This window comes from Cornus florida, unplaced genomic scaffold (assembly GCF_030987335.1).
Source record: "Cornus florida cultivar Cherokee Brave unplaced genomic scaffold, ASM3098733v1 CherokeeBrave_3.0.0_Hap2_Chr09, whole genome shotgun sequence".
NCBI lineage: Eukaryota > Viridiplantae > Streptophyta > Magnoliopsida > Cornales > Cornaceae > Cornus > Cornus florida.
In genome coordinates, this window is record NW_026775579.1 from 85,211,277 (window position 1) to 85,230,436 (window position 19,160).

The 19,160-nt window shown below is 32.0% G+C and overlaps 3 protein-coding genes across 5 annotated transcripts; 2 read left to right on the forward strand and 1 right to left on the reverse strand.

Annotated features, from left to right (window-relative positions):
- Positions 1-2,160: 2,160 nt before the first annotated feature.
- On the forward strand, positions 2,161-8,858 carry LOC132274833 (vacuolar protein sorting 38). 3 transcript variants are annotated; one of them, XM_059776175.1, is made up of 6 exons: positions 2,161-2,589; positions 3,435-3,641; positions 5,323-5,503; positions 5,970-6,118; positions 6,434-6,661; positions 8,600-8,858. In XM_059776175.1, exons 1-6 carry the CDS (start codon positions 2,395-2,397, stop codon positions 8,714-8,716), a joined length of 1,077 nt encoding a protein of 358 aa, XP_059632158.1. In that variant the 5' UTR covers positions 2,161-2,394; the 3' UTR covers positions 8,717-8,858. The 3 variants fall into 3 exon arrangements, with proteins under 3 accessions (XP_059632158.1, XP_059632160.1, XP_059632159.1); XM_059776177.1 differs by having other exon boundaries at positions 2,448-2,589; positions 3,401-3,641; XM_059776176.1 differs by having other exon boundaries at positions 2,450-2,589; positions 3,413-3,641.
- An 840-nt stretch (positions 8,859-9,698) lies between these two features.
- On the reverse strand, positions 9,699-11,578 carry LOC132273037 (xyloglucan endotransglucosylase/hydrolase protein 2-like). Its single transcript, XM_059774070.1, has 4 exons — positions 11,404-11,578; positions 10,746-10,846; positions 10,389-10,588; positions 9,699-10,125 (listed from the first exon to the last, which is right to left on the reverse strand). The coding sequence occupies exons 1-4, from the start codon at positions 11,576-11,578 to the stop codon at positions 9,699-9,701; spliced, it is 903 nt and encodes a 300-aa protein (XP_059630053.1).
- Positions 11,579-16,764: 5,186 nt separating this feature from the next.
- On the forward strand, positions 16,765-18,859 carry LOC132273038 (F-box/LRR-repeat protein At3g48880-like). Its single transcript, XM_059774071.1, has 3 exons — positions 16,765-17,093; positions 18,036-18,593; positions 18,775-18,859. The coding sequence occupies exons 1-3, from the start codon at positions 16,765-16,767 to the stop codon at positions 18,857-18,859; spliced, it is 972 nt and encodes a 323-aa protein (XP_059630054.1).
- Positions 18,860-19,160: the final 301 nt, after the last annotated feature.

Sequence of the window (19,160 nt, forward strand, 5' to 3'; positions counted from 1 at the left end):
CTTGTTATGCTGATTAGTTGTGGCATTGTCTAGTTTTAATGTGTTCTCATATTGTTAAGGTGTATTTTCTCGATTTAATGTGTTTTAAGCTGTGTGTGGCTGGCTTGTGGTAAGGTGCTCATGGTGCGGTCTCTTTACCAGTCTTTTATGAACACAGATAATCAGAATTAAGATCAGTTCGAAATCCAAAACTAGTTTCAAGCTTCGCTACTATTTGGTTTCACTTTCAATATTTGAACATAGGGGATCTGTTGACTGTCACTAGTCAAAAGAAAAATTATGGTTGTCTGACCAATGTGATCATTTGTGCAAAATAAGCTCCGAGTTGACCAAATCGGAGATTTAATAGCAAACTTGGTTTTGGAATTTGGGCCCTAATTTTTCTATCACCGTAGAAAACGAAAGCCAAGCTCTAAGCCAATTGCTTTTATGTTTATTTAAGTTTAAGTAGATTTAGGGGTCTTAAATAATAAATCAGCAATTTGGTGGAGTTAGTTAAAATAATTACATATGCATTAAAAAGTATTATTTAGGTCCAAAATATCCTCCAAATTCTTATTTTAAAATACCAAAATATCATTCTTAAATCAAATTATTTCTTCCACTTGGCCTTGGTGTATATATTATCAAAATAAATAAAATAAAAGGCAACATATATATATATATATATTATAATTTTTGTGTAAAATTTTTTAACGATATCTCCTAATCTCAAACCTACAAACATTAATTTAGAAATATACAAATAATTTAATGAAAATTCATTATGTATAGAACACTTTTTTTTAGTAAGTGCAAATTCATACCATATATATATATACACACACATAAAATTTTATTTGTACATAACTTTAACCATATCTATTAATTCATACCAATATATAAATGGTTGCTTCAGTAAATAGTACATCAACAATCATTTATTTCTTTATTTATAAAACAAGTGTACTTAATTGAGCCAAAAAATTGATGATCATTTCCAAACATTTTTCGTTAATGAGACGATAAATGAAATTAGTACAATAGCCAAAATTCATCATACCAAAATTACTCTGTTTTCCATACATGTATGGGGACTTCATTTGATTTATATATTTAATTATATTTTCTTTTAGGGAACTAACCTTTGATTGTCCCATTTTTTATTTTTTATTATTTGTATAAGTTATCGTGTATATATAAGAAAGTTGCAGAGTTAAAGGAAAGAAATTATTTGAAGAAAATACTTGATTTTAGAGAAATAATTTTTAGTTATTAATGCATATGTAATGATTTCATTTAATTTAACTAAAATGAAAAATGAGTTTGTTATTTAATGTTGCGAACTCTATGTAAGTGTAATTTTTCTTTTGGGCACTTAGATTCCTACCTACCTTTCAAACGTGGCATGCATCAGCACTCAGCACCAACCAAATTACATGAATGGAACATCATCCACATTATCTTTGTATTATTTTTCAAATAAATATAGAAGCATATACATACACACGCATATGCTCTCCATATTCCTTAGAATTAATCTAGCAGCCGGCAATTGCATTAGAGAGTGCATAGGTTATAGGTGTGCCTCCCTCTGCTCCTTGTATTGTTGCTCGTTTTTCTTCTATCATAGAGTGAATAAATTTTTAATTTTTGAAAATTTTCGAAATTTTTACTTTATGGTGTGAAAATTTTGGATATTTTTACTTGTTTCAAGGGAATTATTTTACTCTTTTTTATTAGTTTCAAGTTCAAATCCAAAATAACCCATAGTTATATCAAAATTATTTAATATAAATTTACTATTCCATCTGTTCCAATATACATGTGGGAATCTAACTTTATATAGTAATGGAGTTTTAATAGTTTTTTTTATTATATTGATAAAAAATAAATTTCAAATATGATCTTACTAAAAGACAAAATAGTGCTCCATAATTAGTGCACTAGTTTAGTTAAAAGGACAATTTAGAAATGTTATAAAAAATAGTATATTAATATTTTTTTAGGATATCCCAAACGGAAAAGATTGACAACTATTTTAGAATTGAAGGAGTAAAAAAATACATATTTGTACATCTATTCAATTTACCTAAAATACTGTTATATACTAGTAAATTTCAGTTAAAAAAAAAAAAGAAAAAAAAAGAAAAGAGAGAGAAGGGAATGTGAATAGTAAATACCTAACTAAAACACAAACCTTCCAATTGTCATCCTCCATTCAGTTTTTTCACCAACCCATACGCCCTCTTCTTCTTCACTTCTTTTCCCCAACAAACGTGAAATTCAAAGCCCTAAACGCATCCCAATTTCTGTATTATTTAAATCGATGATGATCTTCAAACCCTAATAGCTCAATCAGGACGATGGTGAGGTTGCCCCATGATTTCTTCCTGAACCCTAATTCGATCGTCAATGGAACAAAGCCGAACTCTTGCTTCAGAATCGTCGTCAAAGAATGCAGTAGCAGAAGATCAAGAAAGCTTGAAGGTGATTCAATGGGAAGATTTCGACCAAGAGCTCGCGCGTCTCTGGAGTCTCTCCTCTGCCCTCAACGAAGCTAAAGAAAAGAAATTTTCACTTCAGCAGAAGCTCGAGTCCTTCATACAGGTAGGGTTTTATTGGTGCAAGTGTTTGTAGTTTAATTGTTGTCAGAATTTCGGTTTTTATGCTCTGTGTGGTTGCTGAGAAAGTGGGAAAACTGAAATTGGATCCAATTTTGGGTCTGATGGTTTATGCTCTTCTGAAATCCAACGAAAGTAAACATAAAAGAGAAATTGGCCTCAATGAGGGCTAGTAGTTGTGAAAGATTGAGTTAAGTGGATGTTTAACTGTCTGAAGTCCATAAATTTATATATTCCTTTCGTTTAAAGCTTGATTTTTCATAAAAGTAGTTTTCTTTGATTGGTACACCGCACAATTATAATTTGAGTCAATCTGAAATTTTATGCTTTGTTTGGATGCTGAGAGAGCATAGGAAGAGAAATAAATATGAAATCAAATGAACAGAAAGCAACTTTAGTGTCTCATAGTTTGTGCTTTTTAACGGTTTTCAGTATTGAAAAAATAGGGAAGATAAATTCACGAGTTGTAATAGTTTGAGTTGAAAGAGAGGTTTCAGTTTCCTGGTTTTATAGCGCTGTTTGGTTGCTGAGAAAATGAAAGAAATGCAAAGCAAAAGAAAATCAAGGGAATATTTTGAATTTTAGGTGGGTATTTTTTTTACACCGAAGAATTAATAATTTGTTAGAAGAATGGAAAAAATAATGTTCAGTTTTGCTTTACTTGCTTTTCCTACATATTATTGGCAATTTAACAAAGAAATATTAAATAGTGAAATCTGCAGAAAGTTATATTTGAAAACTTATTTGTTATGTATTTCGTATTTCCTTTTTGAATTTCTTGTGCTTTAATTGATTAGCCCGCGGATTAGCGGGCGGCCACATGGTGGACAGGTGGAAGCAGAGTCATTGAATCGGTCAAATGAGCTTGATGAGATGCGTGAGAAATTGGAGTCTCGGAAATTGGTAATGGGAAACACCTTGATGCATTCGAGGGTTATAGATGAGAATGTTAAGAAGCAGGAGGAGCAGCTTAGTACCGAAATTAGGTCACTGTTGGTTGCTGGGACATCCCTTTCTGTAGCTAGTAAACGCCTGCAGGTAATATTTAATATACATTTGTTGAATTGATGCATTTTTTTCAAGGGATATTGGATAACAATTATTAAATATATACTGGACCTTTACTGATCATGTTAGTCCTAGCTACCATCATATGTAGTTCTTATAAATATATAATGATGAATAGTGTCAATAAGACTATGAGGGGGATATAGAAGTGGCAAATCAGCTAGAACTTTAAATTTGGCCTTGAAAGCCTGTTCATATTCTATATGGATGCATCTTCTTGTTCGTTCAATGCCTATTCAACCATTATTTAACATTGGCTTACAACAGGCAGGCAATCTTGTTGTAAGTGGAGTATCAATGGGTTCTGTTGTCAAATTTTAGTGTGGCTTTCTGTCTGCATCAGTGGTATTTGTTATATACGTGTGGATGCTGTGTGTACTCACGTGTGATTGTAGACCTTCGGTGAGCTTTTAATTTTGACGATTTATTTTATTTGGATGTAAGGAGTACTGTGCTTGTAGATTTGCTGACTAATTTTTATTTTATTTTATTTTTGTAAAGATAGCATTACAAGCTATTTCTAATTGACTTTGTACTTAAAGGGTAAATTTTAATTGATATGACATGAAGGATGAAAGAGTGATTTGGTTTGTTACGCCATACAAGTTCAGATTTGCTGGACAAGTACGGGGAATGGTTTTTGGATATGAGACAGTGTCAATTTGGAGGAAATGAAGTTATGGATGAAATATGAGTATATACCTTTCGCTAAAATGAAAATTGTTATCTACTCATTGTTCTAACCCAAGAAGCACTATAGTGATTGGGGGCATGAACAAGGAGATGGAATTCAGGACCTCAGGCTAAGGTCTTTGATGTCAAAACTCTCTTGATTTCAGAACCTTGGTGTAGGGCTATATTTTATTTCAGTCAAATGGTGATCTACGTCATATTTGTAATTGATGAGACTTTCTTGTTGGTACCGAGGATCAGAATAATATCAAAATGGGTCTATTTTCACTGAGCTTCAAAACCTGTCCTTGTGCAGTTGGATTAGAGCTCATTTACAATTATGGGATATTTGGAAGGTAAGTCCGTGGTGGTTACTGTGAAGTTGGGGGATTAAATGATTGGTATGGGCTGTGGATCTTCAGTCACTAAAGACAAGGTCCGTAGTCATGATTATAGCTGGTCAGGGTTCTGATTTCTTGCTGGATTATGAGGCGAATAGAAATGTATTTTTAGTTGATTAGGGAGATCCCTGTTAAATAACTTAAATGTAAATTAAATACACAATCATTACTATCTACCACGTAGGAGTATATAAAGGGTAATTGCTGGTCGTTTGTAGTATGTGGTGTTGTATTGACGTACCTGAAATGTTAATGTTCTTGGGAGACCCCTCTTTTTGTTTTAGTTCAAAGCTGGTCCCTGTTTCATTTTCATTGATTTACTGTTGTGTGCATCTTGTGCAGTTGCTTTCGAATAAGTAAGTTACTTTTATATATTACTCATTTATGAAGCTAATTACCCATTTATGAAGCTAATTATCATTTGCAAGTTCATTTTGAATGTTTATTTCTGTAAAGAGTCCGTAAAATTTTCTCATTATTTGTCATTTTTCACTTTTTTGGGAGTTGGATGCAGGGTAAAGTTGCTAGCATTTTCTTACTTCTGTGCCACTGTATGTCTGATTATGTTCTTTATACAGGAAGCAAATAGGTTACTTGCTGGAGAAAGGGGTTATTTTCATCTTAAAAGTCTGCAGAAGTTGCTAAGAGTGAGGCAACAATATATGGTGTCACAAGTTTCGTTGCTCTATCCTGTAAAAGTCGTGATTGGACAAGGACAAGAGCATGAACTTGAATCATTTACCAGTTGTAGTAGATCGGGTAATACTCTAATTAATTGAACCTTGTGCTAACTGAGGTTATTTACAAACACACACAAACATACATATATTTGTGGCAATAAACTGTAATGAAGAAATTTAGCATATTTCCATAAGGATGTGGGGCCACACCATCACAGTTTTGTTATCAGGAAAACATTACCACATAGGTGCCCTCTTTTATTATTTATAATCTCGTACTATATTTTCTACATTAGTAGCACGGAGTTAGAGTTTCTTGAGACTCTTTGCTTATTTCCGAAAACCGTCCTGCAGGGCACACCTATGGAATTGAAGCTCAAATTTTTTTGCATCTGGCAATATGTGTCTTTGCCAGTGAAAGTATTCAATTTAGTTAAATGAGAAAGAAAGTTGGACTTTAACCCATACCTGTAGTTATCTGGCAATATGGCATTAAGAGTCTTGTTTTTCTAATTATATTTACATTTATATTTTTCACTTTTCAGAAAATTCTGCTGGATCAAAACATCTTGAGCAAGGATCCTTGACTATTTCCGGTCTGCATCTGAATATGCTCCCCTTTAAGAAGATTAGTTTTTTCACTGATAAGAAGGAGGTCCAGAGATCTGCGACTGCCCTGGGATATGTAGCACATGTTTGTTTTTTCTCTTTGCTTAACATAAAATTATTGACTAGTATATTTGCTTGACGGTATTCTTTTTAGCGACCAAAGAGCATTCAGCGAATACTCTTTTGCCACTAATGCATCTCCAAACCCATTTGATATGGGAATCTACTTTCTTAAACAACACAAATATTGAGCACAATATATGTTTATTATATATTAACCTGCATGATGTGAGATTACTGTATGTTTTCATTGTGTTTTTGTTCTTTATAAGATTTGGTCTTGTTATTGGCTCAGTTAGCTAGCTGCTGAAAAGGATTTAATTGGCTAGTTTTCCTGCAGGCTGTTTCACTTATTGCTTCCTATTTAGAAGTTCCTTTGCGTTACCCTTTGCGATTGGGAGGTTCTCGATCATATATTCATGACTATGCACCTTCGGTTGAGTCTACATCATCTGATTTGATGTTGAATTCATCACTTTCCACAAATTTGAAGCCCGTAGAATTTCCCCTCTTTTTAGAAGGTCAAGATACAACTAGAGCAGCTTATGCCGTATTCTTGCTAAACAAGGTGATCTTTCGAATGCCATATGTTGGTTCAATAGTACTTAGTTTTTGTCATGTTATTGCTAAACACACCATCTTTTAAATGCTATATGTTGGTCCAACAGTAGTCGTGTAGTTTGGAGTATGTGCCACAATGCTTTCACGGAAGCCTGATCCCTTACTTATTAATTATGCCATTATCTTTATCAATTGTTTTGTGTATCAATAGTTATAGAATTCAGGTTTCATCAATTTAGTTATCTATTGCTTCTCTCTCCCCTGGGTTTCTTTCGCTGAAGGAAAAATGGAGGGAAAATAATCAGGACATTGGAGAGAAATTATGGACAAAAATAGACTTGCAGGGAGAGAAGATAAGAGAAAATTTGAAAGAGAGCATCGAGAATACGAAAATCAGTGGTAGAATATTGTGGTTCAATCTCCAAGAGGTTCTTGTGTTGTATCTTTCAGTTCTTGTGATCCAATATGATGGATAGAGAGAGAGAGTATACTCAATAGAGTATTTCTCCAACTGAGCCAAGGCTAGTATTGAAGTGATTGGGCTTGGCTTGATCAAGTTGAGATGGTGGTCAAACTTGGCTAGTAATCCTGAGCTTGATAAGCTTCATTGGTGTTATCAGGCTTGGCTTGACAATTGTTTGGTTGGGAAGGGAATTAAGGGAGACACCCCTATCCTGATAGAGTTTACGGAAATGCCTTTTATTTTTCTAATAATTCCTATCCCTTGTATCACTTCTGCCTGTGGTTTTCCAGGGTCAGACTTTCACTCTCTCTCCCTCTCACCAAATGTGCTGCACCAATCCTTCCCCTCAATGTCCTTCCCTGTTGGAGAGTCACTGCTATTTCTGTTGCCTCAACCTTTCCTCACTGCCTCTTGATATAGCCTTTCTGTGCTTGAACGTGCTTAAATCTGAAAAAAGAGGATTGGTTTCTGCAAGGGCTTAGAGCAGCAACCTTATTGAATCTCCCTTTTACTCTTCATCTCATCATCTCTTTGATTCTATGCCTCAGTAAAAAAACAGATTTCTAAGGGGGTGCTTGGATTATGAAATTTGTTTCATTAAGTTGTGTTTCAATAATCAAATAATGTTTGTTGGGTATCAATCCTTTTTTAATCTATTATGTGCAACTGAAAAACAGATTGTGATTATATTCGATGTTAGGCATGCAAGGGTTAGAGGGGGAGGGTTTGAAGAACTAGAATCAGAGTTGGTCGGTTGCTGATGTGGTAAACTAGAAAAACTTGTCTTCAGTTTGGATGGGAATGGCAGGGTTCCTCAGCAGAACGCTGTGGGGATGGTGTGCATCCTTCATACCTGACCTGTTGTCATCCATAATTGTAATGGTTGGCCCAATGGAAGAGAGAGAAAATGGGTCTTTTCCTTTTGAAATCGGTTGACTTTTTCTTGAAAAATAATTACTAAATATGGGTATAAAATCATTAAGTGCACTCTTTGTTAACACCGACAGAAGGGAGATTAATGGAATTTCTAAAAGGATAGGAGATATCCCTGTAGTGTTGCCCATTGAAGAATGCTTCTGTCATTTTCCTTGTTTCTAACATTACTTTTGCAGCCAAACGATTTTTCGGTTCTGTTTTGGTTTCAAATTAATTTTTTTTGGGTAAATGAAGTGTATGGTTTCAAATTAATATTTTTTTGCGTAAATAAAGTGTATAGTTTTAAATTATTGGAAGTGTTTTGATTCCATGTTTGGAAATTGCTGTCCTTTTATGCAACCTTTTTCTCAATTATGTGAGCAAAGAGTGTTCACATGGTATTTAGGTTCTTTTATTAACATCTATCGGGTGAATCAATTTGTGTTTCTATTGAAGTTACATTGCATAAATTGAAATTCTTTTAGATGATTTCATCATTATTCTATGTGCTTTTTCTAAAGTGGCCTTAACATAGATATATATTTTTACTTTGCCCAATGATTTCAGGATTTAGAGCAGCTTTTGAATTTCATTGGTGTCAGGAGTTTAGGGCCACGGCATGTATTGGGTAATTTAAAGGAGCTTATAAGGACTATCCTTTCTCCAGAATACATAGATACGTGATCCAAGCTTCAAATATTGAGTGTAAGTTTCTGTAAATGGTTTATTTGTATTTTTACAAGGGTGCAAATTTTTTGGTGGAGCACCTAGCCATAAGCCTTGTCAATTTTTGCTTTAGTGCAATGGAAAATATGAATTTAAACCATGAACATTTTGTTCTGCTGTGGAGTCTGTTGTATAGTGTTTTAATATAGGGAGATGATATACACACTCCACTTAGTATTAAGAGAAAAAGGAAATGACATTATTGCCCTTCAAAAACACACCCATACAACACAATGATTACTAAGTGTGCTCTTGCACTTCTCTTTGGGGATGATGTTGTCACTTAATTTATTAAAAAATTCAAATGGGTTGCAAGTGGTGGGTAAGTGGAGATTGAATATGATATCTTTTTGGTATGGTGTCTTGATTTACTGATTTATAATCCGGCTAAAAGCACACTTGACTAAGAACATGTTATTTAGCTACTGGACTAGATTGTGGTGTACAAATACTGGACTAGGTGGCGTTACACGTGTAAGAGCACCAAAGTTAAAGTTGGTAGATTAGTTGCTTCTTGATTGTAGAGTTGCTGCAGACATTTGTACCTTTTTTATGAATCCCTTTAGAGTCGAAATAGGAGATCTTTTGACGGAGAATAGGAATCGTTATATATAAGATTGAGAAAAATTATAAGGTGTACAATATAGATTGTCAAGTTCAGTTTTTAGTTGTGTAAGCCATCCTATATTGCATACATACATGATAATGATGATACATCCATTTCACATGGTATTGATGGGTTGCACTTTTTTGTTTAAGCTCAATTCAATATTAGGACAACATCTTAGAAACAAAAACATGGATTTGAACAGAGCACTGTTCCCAAATTTAATTGATTGATCAAATAAGAGCACAAGTGAGACCCGATTGAAGCTTAAAGTACAAAGAGAACTCTTTCTAAACTTGGCTGATTCACTGAACTACTCGGTTAGAGTGATTATCATTGGGTAGGGGGAAACAATTGTCCAAGTTGCTGGCATTCTGGGGGAGGGTTTGGAAACCTGAATTTATCATCAGTACAGTAATTGTAGATCATATATATATCTTTGACACGTCGGTATAATTTTACTTGGTTGAGGGTTAGGTTCAAATACTTCTTTTTGTTCCACCAATATTCAGAAGAATAGCAAGAGTTCTGGGTCCCATTATAGACGCAGCCATTGATGGTGAAGTTTCGAAACTGAGCTATGAAGGGTGCATGGCTCCAATCAATTGTTGTTTCACCATAATAGCGAAAGACCTTCAATTGATCCAAAGCTTTTTTATTGCATATAGAAGCCACAACTTTCATGGGTTTTGTTGGATAGGGGACTCCTTTTTTTGAGTTGTTTCTGAAAACCCTAATGGGAACTTCGTCAACAGAAACTCTGTAAATCAATGGAGATTAGTTAGAAGTAGTGCAATAAAGAAGAAATATCAAGTATAATGATATGTATATATAGTACCATAAAGCAAGACATTTTTCTGTTAAAGAAAGGAACATAATGAAAATATATAAGATTATCTTTGGTTATTATTTTAAGTCACTGGAATGGGATTGAATGAATCAAAGATAGTTTGCGCTGTGAAAGTTGAGTAAATATATATATATATAAATAATTTAGCTTCTGTGCTATTGTGGTTTGCTTACACTATTTGGTGAGGGTTCCAGAGGATGGTGTAGTCATGGAAGCTTGCAGTGGGATCAAACCATAGACGGATAATCTGCTTTCTGTCCAGTGTATCAATTGCGTACACATTTGTTTGGACTAAGTATGCTTTTATCTCCCTGACATATAGGAATTCTAGTTCAACCCAATTTTCTGGAGTGTAGGTTGTGAACGATTCGATCTGCCCAAAAAAAATAATAAAAAAGTACATATATTCTTATAGTTCTTACCTAGAGGTCGAATCGAACTAGTTATATAAAATTACAAAATATATATATATATATAATAATAATAATAATTATTATTATAAACATGTGATATATATGTATTTTTGTTACCTTGAAAATTGTTGCAACTCCTGTGGAGTCATTGCCGGGGAGCTTCATACTCATGCTGAAGGAACCAGAACCATAACTTGACTTTGAAATAAATTCAGCTCCTGTTTATTTATGTAAATCATCAACTAGTATAATTAATTAGCCAGAAAATGACATAAGAAGAAAAAGACTTAGATAAACCCCTTTGAGAGCTTTGATAACTGAGGGCTGCTTCTATACCACACTGTATAGCCTATTGCTTAATGTTTGTCATGCCTTCACTCTATGGTTTCAACCATTTACTTGAACATGATAAATGCGTTTCATAATTAGTTGCATCCATTTTGTTCAGTTTCTCTCTATTTATTTCTCTCTCTCCCCTTTTTTTTTTTTTGGGCAGAAAATTCAATCAAATGTACACACGCCCACGACATATTCCTGGTATGGCTCACCAATGCCCGTTAATAATTTAAGCCGTGGCATTGCTCGTTCACTCTTCCTTCCGGATATATAGAATAATGACAACGATGCCGATAATGAAAATGAAATATCTATGAATGAACCATAAAAGAAAAAAAAAGGTAAATAATATGAATGATATATATATATATATATATATATATATATATATATATATATAAAACTAATAAGGGAATGAATTGTATAAAAGAGAAATGACCAGAGGATGGGTCAGTGAGGGAGAGCTGAACTTCTTGGCCTTGATCATAGGACTTGAAATAATCTTCTCCCCATAAAATCTCATAGTTTTCATAGAAGCTTGGAGCACACTGGTTAATTGCAAATACTTCACCAATGAATAGAAACACAATGAGACTTAATATATGCAAACTCATTGCAATCTCCTCTCTCTTATTGGGGTTGGTTCAAGAAATTGGTCTTCAACTCATACATGCATATATATATATGTATATATATTATGTATGTATGTTCAATTAGAGAGAGGAGATAGAGAGAGGCTCATGAATTCTACTAATTATTAATTATCAATGTCCTCTACATTTTGGAGCGTTGCACTTATAAACTTAGAATATTAATGGTAATTCAAAACGGTCACACATAAATAAGATATATTACAAGTAACGAATTGAATTTAGCACCTTTAGTGCAACCATAATAAACTTGTAGATGTAAATTTGACGTTATGATGAAGCATATGGACTTGTAGATGTAAATTTGACGTTATGATGAAGCATATGGACTTGTAGATGTAAATTTGACGTTATGATGAAGCATATGGATTAATTATTACAACAGTGGGATCTATTTTTCATGTGGACTAACCTCTGAAAATAAATAATATAGAGAATTTGATGGTAACTTGTGATATTTTAAAGGACCCTCTACGAGTTTTCAATTCGGTCTAGTGGTGTAAACGGATCAAATTTGAATCAAATAACAATTCCAAATTCAATTATATTAAGATTATATATTTTTTTGGGTAAATTATATCAAGCATATTTTTGATTGATGTCTACCATATATATATATATATTTTTCACCCTGCCAGTCCCCAAGTAGCATAAATACAAGCCTCAGTGATATGGATGAATATTCTAGAGGAAATTTGTACATACTTTAAGATGTAGAAAATATTCTAGAATCGTGGAGATTTTTTAGATGGTAAATAATTAATACTTTATGTATAGAGTTTTAGTGGAAGGAGGATGTCTGTAAATAGGTGTAGAGATTATTTTAACCAATAAGTTCGAGAAGGAAAGTGCTTTTGCTCTGAGGAGTTACAACCCCTAATGAAAGGGGGAGGAAAATGTATGAAAATAATAGAGTATTGCAATATGATAGCATGTAGCGGTTGAATATATATGCCATTCTGTATTTGCTCAAACCAAATAATTTTCTGTTTTATAGATTTTATAGGCTTGATGGTACTTCGACCAAAAAATATTTATCAAAACATAAAAAAATCAAAAGTAGAGTTTATATGTTTTGTTTGATTAATATAAAATAATTGTCAGTTTAGTCGAGTTTATAGGTTTGATTGTACTGTGTTAAAAAGAATTATCTTTTTAGTTCGTTTGAAAAATGTAAACAATTTATTATTTAATATATAGCATAGAACATTAAAAAAAAACATACATTTGTTTGATCTCCTCTACAAATCAACTACGGTATTTAATACAATACCCACTTAATTTGGGTTTGAGGGGGCTACTTAATATGTAAGAAACAAAATTACATTATAATTTCAGTATTACATAAGATTTGGAATTGAAATTAGTGAATTTGAACTAAAATTTTTTCCAAGTTCACCAATTTCAATTTTAAAGATTTAATTTCAAAGGATTAAGACATATTTATATGTATAAGTTTCAACAATCTCTTTTTTTTTTTTTGCTGTAAGGAGTTTCTTTGTGATAAGGCTCTCCTCATCAATAATAATGTGTAATAAAAAATAAAGCAATTTACTTTTTAACTTTTATATTCAAAATTTACACATATCATTTTATAACTGTTACACATTATTGGTACGAGGAAGATTCTTACCCGTGAGTGGACACAAATTTTGTTAGTTGTTGAATACCCCTACTTGTTTGATGTACCGAATTACCCCTCTCGAGATTATTACTTGCGGAAATGTTCAAATTCAAGGAACTCCATATTTTTCGCCTTGAAAAAGATTTTTAAACTGAGTTTTTTGATAAGTGGTGGTGCCTGTGGGATTGAGGAACAGCTTGTATTGATTCTAGTACCGAGAGTTTACGAGACCTATTACGGTACATATTTTGAAAGGGATACAATCTTTTTTATTAAAAAATAATATGTACAAGCCGATTCAATTTAGGATTTTCATCATGTTGTATGAGTTTTAATGTTTCTCCTATTTTTAGACTTCTATGTTAGTCCGGTGCACTAATCAAGGTTAATTTTAAGAGTGCCTTTTTAATAAAATTTTAAAACTATCATTGCACGGGTGTTTGGGTCCTGGAGTTTCATTAAATTTCAAGTTTTAAGTTCGATTTGTTTTAGGTGTGAGCAATTTTTTGGAATCACGACTGCGGACATAGTCTGAGTTTTACCCAATTCGTATGAGGGATTGCTTTACACGAGTCTCGTGAATTAATTAGAACAAAATTTCAAATACCCCGATTATCAAAAAAAAACTATCATCAATTTATTTTATACAAAACAACAGTGATCAGTAATCACAATTACAACCCATTTTTGTCTCTCTAATTTGCGTTGCCCATGGCTGATGCTATATAATCAATCACATGAATTCGCTAAATGAGGAAGATAAGACCAAATCTAACGGCAATTTCACTATGTGTGATCATAACTGTTACAGTGAAAAAAACCTATTACAGCAAATACAAGTAGGTGAGTGAGGGTGGAATTTGTAACCCGAAAGAAAGGGAAAAAAAAAAAAAAAATTGATCACTAAAAACTATTTTATTCATTAAATTTGTTATTTTTTATTAAATTAAATTATTTTATTATATTTTCTCTTATATAAATATTTATTATACTATTTACCTTAATTTTAATATTAGTATCAATTTATCATATAAATGAAAAAAATAAATAGATTTGTAGCTATCATTTTTTAAAATAATTAATTTATTATTAAAATTTTATTATTTATAATAAAATATTAAATTTTCATCAATATTTTTCTACATTAAAGTTTATAATAAAATTTATTACACCCAGTTTAAAAAATTTTAATGTAGAAAAATATTAATGAAAATTTAATATATCACTTAAATAAAAAATATCTTCTTTTTAATGTAATATATACATGAAAAATTAAGAAATTAATTAAATTATTTTAAAATTTTCTACTTAAGATTTTTATTTAAATAATTAATTTCAAGGGGTATTATGCAAATAAAATGAAGAATATGTCAACAAATTAGTATTAATTTTTTTCATAATGTATTTAAATAAAAAAATAAATTAAGTGTAATTCAATAAGAAATGACATTATGGTCATTTAATGTAATATAGTTTAGGGATTGAGGCATTTTGTAATAAAATATGATAGTTGAAGGAATTTTATGCACAAAATATAATTGAGGAGATATAATTGAGGAGAGTTATTTGCAAATTCAAACATTGATTAGATATTTTTTTTTTGTACTTTACCCCAATATTTAATATGAGTATGGCTCCTAAGACATCCTTCCCATGAGGGAAGTTTTCTATTTTTTTTTTTTTTTAACTTAGATACATTAAATAATTGATTTAACTTTTTATACATTTTAAAATATTGATGGTTAAATAAGAAAGACTCTGACTCTTCTCATGAGTGTGGGACCTCTTAGGACCATTACTCATTTAATATTTTTTGGCGGCCCATTAATTACAAATTTGGAGATGGTATGTAATAAAAAATGAAAATAATTTTTGCACCGAATAATTGTAATGAATTAATCTATTATTTTTAATTGGTCATTTATCTAACAAATAAGAGAGTGTGGCCCTTCACTTATTTATATTTAGGATAAATAACTAATAAAAAATCATTAGGTTAGATAATTCACTAATGCAAGTCTTGGTATTGTATAAGTATCCCTATTCAAAAAAAAAAAAATTGGTAGTTATTTTATTTTTATTTTTTGTAGGTAAGTACTTAAAAAAAAAAAAAAAATTACTAATTTTGTTATCGTATAAAATCAAGGAAAAAAAGGGACTGTGTAAAAATCTTATAATTCTAGGGTTTTGTTACTGCTTCTCCGAATTCTTCTCAACCTTTCTTATCTGGTGTGTATATATATATGGGATAATATTCTACAATAGCTTTGGGAGAGTGACCAACCCATAATTGAAGCACACTGAGATCATCTTCTTCAAACCCAAAATCATTGGTATTGTAAGACTTTTCGTCATCTTGATACCATTTGCGTAGTATGTGTGTGTGTATATATATATATATATTATATATAGCACATGACCATTCACGTTTGAAGCACCCTAACATGATTTTTCAAGTTAAATCACATAGATTTTTTGCATGATAGGGCTTGTTTGTTTTCCTTTCTTTTTTTTTTTTTTTTTTTTTCGAGTTAATTTTTTATTCATGTAATATTTTAGCATTGGTTTTTGGGTATATTTTGTAATGTCGAGTCTGATGAATTGCAATTTGGGGATTTTTAATTACAATTCGAAGTATAATGTTCTTTTAACTCTTCATGTTGGCAGAGAGGATTTGTTCTGTTTTGGTAATTGTGCTATTGTGATCTACCGTAGGCTAAAGCCCCGAACCTGTAATGTTCTTTCTTATTTGTTTCTACAATTTAAGTACTAATTTACCTTTACTTATCTTTTCAATATAATCCAACATTTTATTTATTTTCTTCAATTAGTTTTTCAACTTCTTTGTTCACAGCATATCAATCTACTAAAATGGCGATTGATTTTTTGTTTCTTAATTACTTCCTAAGTATTAGATGTAGTTAAGTAAAGCCTAGTGTAACCCCAAAATATTAATAATAATAATCCTAGTTGTGTCGCATCCTAATTAATAAAACTAGTTACATTAAAGTGTTAACCTCCTAGCTAAACAAATTCTTAACATAATAAAGAACTTTTTTCTTTTTTGTTTCTTTTTTCCTAATTCAAAACTGAAATTAGGATGATTGCGAATTGAATAGAGGAGTGATAACACAATTCCTAATTATTTTAAAATCCCAATATAATTTGTTTTAGTTTCTTATGAAAACTAATTTGGTTAGCTCCTCGTAATAACAAATTTTCATTTCCAAAGTTTGTGTGAAACTCCAATATTTTCATTGGAGAAAAGTAGACTCCAATATCTCTGCCTTCGCAAGAGTCAACATATTCATACATATTTTATGACGAAAAAGTTCAAATTCTCCAATCTTTTCCAGAATGAATGACTCGAATATAATTTGGTGTTAATTATGTAATATATGTGAATGGTATATGCATTTATCAAGTGGGAAATTTGGTTGTGTGTGTGTGTGTTTTTTTATTTTTTTTTATTTTTTTATTTTATGCTCAAAATGTTCACAGTTGTCTTCATTTCAAGTTCACGTAGATGGAAGTGCGAAAATGGGAAGACCTAAACATGGATTGTTTGGTGAATGCATTTGGGAGATTGGGAGTAGAGTCCATGCTATTTGACGTTCCCTTTGTATGCAAGTCATGGTACAACGCAACTCTCGATCCTTTATGCTGGCAGCATCTTGATTTTCCACGTGAAATCTCACACTCCTTCAAATCAAGATTAGTGGATAAATATGGATTGGAGAGGTTTGACACAACTGGATTGATTAAGTTTGTTGTCAATCGTAGTAGTGGATATGCCGTTTCACTAGTTCTTCCCAGCAGTTCTACTAAAGAGACATTGATTTGTGCCGCAGAAGGGTAAGTCATCATGTTTTTAATTTCAATTTTAGACACTTGAATACCACCATTGGAGTTTGAATTTGAGAAGTTAAAAATGAAGCATGAGTAACACAACTAGAAAACAAGAAAGATAAAAGAAAATAAAATCTATACCTTATATGGTAATTTGAAAATAAGTATCTTCATTTTGTAACTCTACATGGTTATATGATTTCGTAAATCCCTTTTATTTAGAAGTATTGTAACCACTTCCAATTATTTTTGTGTTCCAAAATTTCATTAATTCATCTATATTGTTTCTTTTAGGCAATTTAGTTTTCAGGATTAATGAAAGGAAATGAAAGATGTGCAAAGGAAGTCCTCCTTTTTGATGTTTGGTTATCATGGAACGGAACAAAAAGAAGATAAGAGGGAAAGTAGGGGTGAAATATCCTAGTTTTCATGTCATTTTCCTTTTCTTTTTCTTTTTCCAAATCATATTTTAACAATTCCTTGCTTTCTGATCTCTGATCTCATTTAACCACTAGAGAAAATATGGAGGAATCAATTCTTTTTCCTTTTCCTTTGCCTCACTAAATTCTTTAACGAAACAGAGCCTCATTTTCCGAACTGTCTTCGTAGAGCTTGAAATCATTCTGTTGTCATATCAGTTTTGATAATGAAGCCGTCACCATACTTCAATTATTTTTTATTTTTGCCTATGCTTGATATTTAGTGTTAATATATGAAACAAATCAATTTAATGGAAAATCTGTAGAATGAAGCAATCTGAATTTAGAATTGTTGTCCCTTTGTCTGTGGGGAGGAGACCTAGATGACCACAATTTACCACTTGAAAATTTCTTACTTTCTTACCTTGTATCCGGCTTTAAAAATTAAAAATAAAAACAAAGAACTGATAAATTTTACTTCTGAAGAAAAATGTAGGAATTTTTTTCTCACAATGATTTCTGTTGTTAGGTGTCCTGCCTTAAAATTTTTGACGCTGTCTTGTCTACTCGAGAATGACACCGTTGAAGCGTCCTTTGTTGCAAGTCTTATAAGAAAGTGGAGAAACTTGCAGATGCTAAGGCTTGGAAGCGGCTTTGATACGGAAGAAATCCTTACCCAAGTCAGCCTTCATTGCAAGGATTTTGTTGATTTTGGCCATTTCAGATTAAGTAGTTCCAATTCCATATCCGTGATAAGAGATGACGAGATATGGGTTATAGTCACCTTACTGCCAAACCTCGAGTACTTGGATCTAAGGCGGACGAATCTACATTGGCTGAATCTTGAGAGGATTTTGAAGCGCTGCAAAAAACTTGTGCATCTTGACGTTAGGGATTGCATAGGTTTCGAGGTTAATGAGAAGATATTGAAGCTTGCGAGGGTTCAAGAGCGCGGCGTCACCCGAACTCGAGCGATGATGAAGACTGTGGTTATATTTTACCTAGACATAGTTTTGATGACAGCTCTGATGATAATGATCACAACTTTGATGATGGTCACAGCTCAGATGATATTGATTTCGACTCCGTCTTTCTTTAGTTTTTTAAAAATTTTCATGGTTCATAATTGTAATAGTTGTGATTCAGTTCGGCTACTCCTAAATTATTACTATTTCAGGACGCTTCTTTTCCCACAGATTGTAACCCATATTTCTCTCTTGTTAGTAAGAAAAATATATTAATAATTTCATTCATAAGTGGGGTTGCAGGAGTAGGCATGTGTTAACAAAGGACATATTAACTCACAAGGAGCAAGAGCTAAAGCAAGAGAAAGCAGAAAAATCCAAGTCATAAAAGAAATCTAAGTCATAAAAGAGTAAAGGCGCGCAGATCCAGGGTGGGCTTGAGCCCGTCCAAAAAATAATAATAATAATAAAAATAATTTTTTTTTTTTTTACTAGAGGTAATTTTTGTCCAGTCCAAAAAAAAAAAAAAAATAAAAAAAAGAAGAAGAAAGAAAGAAGGGGCGCCAGAACAAACTATGCACGGAGTGTGAGAGTCTAAAATTGGGTACATATTCACAGTAAGGGTTTAAGTACCGTTCTTTAATTTTAATTTATTTTATTTTTAATTAAAAAGAATGGGTCAGTTTATT

Coding starts and splice junctions, on each gene's coding strand:
- LOC132274833 (XM_059776175.1), top strand. CDS start 2,395: ATGGAACAAAGCCGAACTCTTGCTTCAGAATCGTCGTCAAAGAATGCA. Junction 3,642..5,322: donor TAGCTAGTAAACGCCTGCAG/GTAATATTTAAT, acceptor TTCTTTATACAG/GAAGCAAATAGGTTACTTGC. Junction 5,504..5,969: donor TACCAGTTGTAGTAGATCGG/GTAATACTCTAA, acceptor TTCACTTTTCAG/AAAATTCTGCTGGATCAAAA.
- LOC132273037 (XM_059774070.1), bottom strand. CDS start 11,578: ATGAGTTTGCATATATTAAGTCTCATTGTGTTTCTATTCATTGGTGAA. Junction 10,847..11,403: donor CCTCACTGACCCATCCTCTG/GTCATTTCTCTT, acceptor ATAAATAAACAG/GAGCTGAATTTATTTCAAAG. Junction 10,126..10,388: donor TGGAACCCTCACCAAATAGT/GTAAGCAAACCA, acceptor ATTGATTTACAG/AGTTTCTGTTGACGAAGTTC.
- LOC132273038 (XM_059774071.1), top strand. CDS start 16,765: ATGGAAGTGCGAAAATGGGAAGACCTAAACATGGATTGTTTGGTGAAT. Junction 17,094..18,035: donor TTGATTTGTGCCGCAGAAGG/GTAAGTCATCAT, acceptor TTCTGTTGTTAG/GTGTCCTGCCTTAAAATTTT. Junction 18,594..18,774: donor ATGATATTGATTTCGACTCC/GTCTTTCTTTAG, acceptor GTGGGGTTGCAG/GAGTAGGCATGTGTTAACAA.